Source organism: Rattus norvegicus, chromosome 4 (assembly GCF_036323735.1).
Source record: "Rattus norvegicus strain BN/NHsdMcwi chromosome 4, GRCr8, whole genome shotgun sequence".
NCBI classification, from domain to species: Eukaryota; Metazoa; Chordata; class Mammalia; order Rodentia; family Muridae; genus Rattus; species Rattus norvegicus.
In genome coordinates this window covers 163,485,177-163,491,176 of record NC_086022.1, presented here as the reverse complement: position 1 = coordinate 163,491,176, position 6,000 = coordinate 163,485,177, and the positions used below count along the sequence as shown (strand labels likewise).

The 6,000-nt window shown below is 42.9% G+C and overlaps 1 protein-coding gene across 2 annotated transcripts in view; it reads left to right on the top strand.

Annotated features, from left to right (window-relative positions):
• The window catches only part of Pzp (pregnancy-zone protein), a 46,094-nt gene that overhangs the window by 182 nt on the left and 39,912 nt on the right, over positions 1-6,000 (top strand). For both annotated transcript variants that reach the window (NM_145779.2, XM_008763310.3), the window contains exons 2-7: positions 997-1,180; positions 2,180-2,333; positions 2,521-2,573; positions 3,560-3,580; positions 4,108-4,276; positions 5,105-5,189. In NM_145779.2, the coding sequence (NP_665722.2) occupies positions 997-1,180; positions 2,180-2,333; positions 2,521-2,573; positions 3,560-3,580; positions 4,108-4,276; positions 5,105-5,189 (666 nt within the window). The remainder of the gene's footprint in view (positions 1-996; positions 1,181-2,179; positions 2,334-2,520; positions 2,574-3,559; positions 3,581-4,107; positions 4,277-5,104; positions 5,190-6,000) is intronic.

Below are 6,000 nucleotides of genomic sequence, written 5' to 3'. Positions count from 1 at the left end.
TAGGAAATTCTATTGTGTCCTTCCTTCCCACCATGTTATCTCTTTCCTCGTCTCCTATGCAGAAGTCTGTTGTCAAAAAAAACTTGGAAGGATTAGTTGTTGGGTTGAAAAGCAATTCCGCTTCCCCCCACGTGTTATGTGTTAGTTCCTGGTGCTTCCTGGATAGGATCTGTGGTGCTTACATGGAACCCAAGGCCACATGCAGTGGGTTTTTAAAGGCTTCCAGTGATAACCCACTGATTAGCTCATGGTTTGGAAATTTGGAATTTCTAACCTAAACACATGATAGTTGTCACATCAGACCTGTGTGTGTATGATTTTGTGTGTGTGTGTGTGTGTGTGTGTGTCTATGAGGCAAGACCTGACACAAACATTTACCCAGCCCAGATAAGGAATGGACATAATGATTCTACCAAAGTCCAACATGATTAACTAATGTGTTTGCGGGGTTACCTCCAGGAATATGAGTCAGGGGTTGCTTACAGGAACATGGACGATTCAAAGAAAACTGTGTCTCATTCCTGGGACTCCCTGCTTGACTTGAAGGTAGCTCAGCTGGTAGAAAAGTCTCCTCTAGGAGACTTGGCTGGTCCGGGAGTCTCTCAGAGGCAGCTCTGCCTCCTCTCCTTTCTCCAGCAGTTGTTTACTGCTCTGTAACCATGGAAAGACTGCATCCATCCTGTTAGCCTCGGGTCATAACATTTACCTCTTGTATCTCATATGTCCCTCCTCCCTCCAGGAAGGAATGTCTTGATTTGGAGGAATTGTTACATAGCAATAACTTGAATTGATTGCCCAGTGTTTCTAATACTCTGTGGGTGACCAGTTCCTGAACACCAGAGAATCACACCAGTGTCTAATCTTAGGTTTTATGTTGACCTCTGGAGAACCCAATCCTCCTGAAACCTAAGATTGATGGCAGCATGAAAAATCCTAGAAAACACTCACAATAATGGTGTCTTTCAAATCCTTCATGGTTGATCCTCTTCTCCGCAGACGATATGTGGTGCTGGTCCCCTCAGAGCTCTATGCAGGAGTCCCTGAAAAGGTCTGTGTCCACCTCAACCACCTGAACGAGACTGTGACACTCAACGTAACTCTAGAGTATGGAGTACAGTACTCAAACCTCCTCATAGACCAGGCTGTGGATAAGGACTCCTCCTACTGCAGCTCTTTCACGGTTAGTATCCCGCCTGGGCTGTCAGTGCTGGCAGAGAAAGAGTAATTGAGCTGAACTGTATATTCTCATTCATCAAAAAGAAATATTTTAATTAAGGAAAAATGATGAATACAAAGTATACTTCAAATTGCCTTTATGAGACTTACAAACAGGTCTAATGAAGTGCTTTAAAGAAGACCACTGAGATTCTCTTTTTTAAAGATTTATTCATTTTATTTATATGAGTACACTGAAGCTGTCTTCAGACATACCAGAAGAGGGCATTGGATGGTTGTGAGCCACCATGCTGTTGCTGGGAATTGAATAGTTAATGCTCTTAAACACTGAGCCATCTCTCTAGCCCCTTGAGATTCTTTTTTTTTTTAAATTATGTTTTATTGTAATTTATTTAGTCTTTTTTTTTCTGGAGCTGAGGCCCAAACCCAGGGCCTTGCACTTGCTAGGCAAGCACTCTACCACTGAGCTGAACTCCCAACCCGAGATTCTTGTTTAAGATTTATTTTCAGATTAAATTGTGTATGTGCACATGATTGCAGGTAACCACTGAGGCCAGAAGAGGGCACCCTGGAGCTAAAGCTATGGACAGCTTGTGAGCCTCCTGAAATTAATGTGGGACCCTAATTTAGGGCCTCTGCAAAAGCAGTGTATGCCCTTAAGTGCTAAGCCACCTCTCCAGCCTTTGAATACTGATCTTCTTAAAAGCCAAATTATTCATGTAAGATGGCCTTGGAAGGTGGAATAGGAAAATTACTTTTTAATACCAAGACTTTACTGAGAAAGTACAAGGACACCATCTTATTCACTGCCCTGACTTCTGTTGTTTTGCAATGTTTTCTTCTAAAATCATGTTACACAATCCTAATAGTCCATGGATAAAACAGGAAATTGAGCCCTTGACAACCCCTTACCAGATCTCAAGGATTCACGAAGCAAACAGATCCCTGTAGACGCTGAGCCCCCAGAAGTGGATCTGAACATTCTCTCTATGGGTTTTGGCAGATCTCAAGGCCGCTTTCACCCTCGGCTCTCATTGCTGTGGAGATAAAAGGACCAACGCACCACTTCATAAAGAAGAAGTCAATGTGGATAACAAAAGCTGAGAGCCCAGTCTTTGTCCAGACAGACAAACCCATATACAAACCTGGACAGACAGGTATAAAGAATTCACTGGGCAAAAAATAACTGTGGAGGTGGGGTGGAGGGTGGGGTTTGGTGTACTCTTTATGACTAAGCTGCAGGCATCGGACCTCTGGCCCTGGGTTCCCACTGGGCTGTGGTTTTGGGGTGGGAGGGAGGGAGAGTTGGGGAGGGTAGGTCTCACAGCAAAATCTCTGTTTCAGTGAAATTCCGAGTTGTCTCTGTGGACATCAGTTTTCGCCCGGTTAATGAAACGGTGAGTCTCCTGTTGGTGGGTGAGAAATGAGAACGATTGTTTACAATGAGAAAAGTAAACGAACATCTAAGTCTGATTCTTCAGAAAACCTGAACACCTGACTCTGCCACAGAACACTGCTTGAGAGCTTCCGTGCCAGAAGCATACGTGACAGTAGCATGGATACAGTTCACCAACTGCGTTCTTAGAGTAGATAAAACATTTAAAATCAAGCTGGGTCTGGTTATGCATGGTTCTAAGCCCAGAGGGTGGGAGGCTGAGAAGAAGGATCACGAGGTCCGGGCCTGCCTGGACCACACAGTAAGTTGCTGTCTAAAGTATAACTACAAAAGGATATTCCATTCAAAATGTCCTCTTAAAAGATTCCAGCCACCTCCACAAGCACATTTGGTTTCTCTTAAGCAAATACCAATTCCAAAATAATGATAGTAGTAGTAGTAGTAGTAGTAGTAGTAGTAGTAGTAGTAGTAGTAGTAGTAATATACTTACCATTGAAGTCTTTCATCCAGATAGATTTCCTCAAATGTATGCTAGCCACAAAAGGAAAGCCATGGCTTCTTAAGAGATTTATGTTCCAAACCAAACATGTAAAAAGGTAATGCATCAGAGGACCTCTCCTACTTTACACACGGAAAACAGCGACTTTGCTCCTCTGCGATACGGGTTCGATCACCTGATGTCATGGCTGACACCCATGACTATGTGAGCAGCACCACTGGACCTGATGGGGGAGGGGAGGCATGAAGGTGGGTGGGTAGAGAAGGAAGTGTGGGAGGGGTGAATATGGTCCAAACTCATTTTACAAAAGTCTCAAGAGAACTAATTTAAAAAGGGAAACTGGCATGGAACAAGGAAATAAGTCATTGTAAGAAGGAAAAAAAAAAGGCAATAAGCTTGGTACAATTGAAAGGCCGTAATTTGACAAAGATGCTCTCTTTCTAAATTACGCTGCACACTCATACTGCCTTTTTTTTTTTTCTTTTCAGTTCCCCGTCGTTTATATTGAGGTAGGTACCAAACCGTACATCTCAGTCAGAATGACGGTGCCCTACAAGTTCTGCACGATCTCGGGTCTCCTTTTAGACTCCATTTCACCTCTACAAAACAGACCCTATCTTCTCTGCCTACCTCAAGTTCTCTAGGAAAGTAAGAGTAAAGGACTGCAGCAGTTTATGATGGAGTGATTTTATGGCCCTTCAAATATTTCTGGCTAAAACGGACATGTGTATCAGAAGGAGGTCCACTGCGACACACATACGCAGGGTCTCCCTTCTAAATACTAACCTGCTTGGCTTCCAAGATCAGACAAGACTAGCACCTGGGATGGGATAGCTGTAGGGTTCCAAGGTTCCCACAGCTGGTGACCTCACCGTCCATTACTCAGGTCTACAATTTTTTTTATGTTGGTTAATGATGTGAGCATTAATTTACCAACCGCCTATTAAACACCCAGTGTTATTATTACCTGATAAGCTGACCTCTAATCAAATTATATGTTTCAATTGTTTACACAACTCATAATATCTTTCTGTAGAATCCCAAGAGGAACAGAATCTTTCAATGGCAAAATGTCGATCTACCAGGAGGACTGCACCAGCTCTCTTTCCCACTGTCTGTTGAGCCAGCTCTAGGCATCTACAAGGTTGTAGTGCAGAAGGACTCAGGGAAGAAAATAGAACATTCCTTTGAGGTGAAGGAATATGGTAAGAATTGTACACATTTAAGGCATTTATGATGGTGGGACCCTTAAGGTTACTTTTCTGTATTTGTGTGTGGTATATGCATGTGTGTCCATGTTGGAGGTGTGCTATGTTCTCACTCTGTGTGTGCAGATGAGATGGGAGTTGATATCAGGAATATACCAATCATTAAGCATGATTCTCAAAGCCCCCCAGACCTTCTATGACAATTACATAATAAGATAACAGCTTTCACTCTTATGGGGGAAATTTGGAAAAGGAATGACTCAACAGGAGGAAGTGGCAAATCCCAGAACATGACTAGCAAGTTCTAAAGTGGGCATGGGCTTAGTCAGAGCATAAGGGGGATGGGGGGTGCAACTTCAGGTTCCAGAATGGAAGATTTGCAGGAATCGTGAAAGAGTCTGCAGACCTTCAGTTCAGTACAACCATGTGTCTGACAATGGGACTGACGATGTCTGTCAGTCAGAAGAACTAGCTTTTGGTTAAAATGAGAAAGGGAGGAGGGGAAGAGAGAGGAAAACAAATCAAACTTGAACGCACTGGCCCTACTGTTCCTTCAACTAACTGTGATGGATCTTCAGACTCAGTGGTGTTTCACCCACCTTTGAAATCTTGCACAAAATCAGAGAAGATGAGTCTGGGAAATGTAGTCCAGTTTCACCAAGTGGTCATGGTACCAACTGCTCACAGGAATGAATGACAACATCTCTTTCCTAGTGTTGATTTCTGTGTTATTCTATGCCATAGATGCCTCTAATAAAATCCACTGGTAATATTTATGAGGTCTCTTACGTACTCTCACCTCTTTTTTTCCTCTATTCTAAACAGTTTTACCCAAATTTGAGGTGCAAGTAAAAATGCCCAAGACGATGGCTTTCCTGGAAGAGGAACTTGTTGTAACTGCTTGTGGCTTGTGAGTTGCACTGTTTTATCTTGTTTTGTTCTCTGTATCCTATTTGAGATGGTATTTTAAATAATATTCAGTAAGGCATTACGTAATAATAATCAGCACATAAGAAGTCTATGACCATGAGGCTAAAGCTACGACATCACAGCTGGCCTAAGGGAAGATTCAGGGGTGTTGTCCTATGTCAGCTCTACAGGGGGACCCTCATTGAAATTAGAATCCCTAGCCCCACCTTCAGAAATTCTAGTTACAAACCTAAGGCAAGGGTCACAAATCCTCTACCGCAGCACGGTAGAATACCCATCCAGGGTATTGTCAAACAGGAAACGAATTCCACCCTTGCATGGGACCCTTCCACTGTACTCAGCGGAAACAAACTGAATCATCGTGATGTTATTTACAAATCATGTTTTTATTTTGTAGCCACTGCTTTCCCAAACAATTTCTTACTTGTTATTTTAAAATACTCAGAAATATGGTCTTTATATATCTTTTCCTCTTTTTTTATATAAAATAACATTCATGATCTGACATTCAGAGACAATCACTTTTTAATTAATTATGTGGGTTTGCCCATATTGCTACACACATGGGCAGAGGCCCAAGAAGCCCAGAGGTATTAGATCCACTGAAGCACTAAAGCTGGAATTGCAGGCAGTTGTGAGCCACCCAACATGAGTGCTGAGAAAAAACTCAGGTCCTTTGGAAGAGCGGGAAGCACTCTTTTTTATGTGCATGGGCGTTTTGCCCACACAACTGTCTGTGTCCCACACGCATGCCTGGTGCCTGCAGCAACCAGAGAAGGGCATCAGAGTCC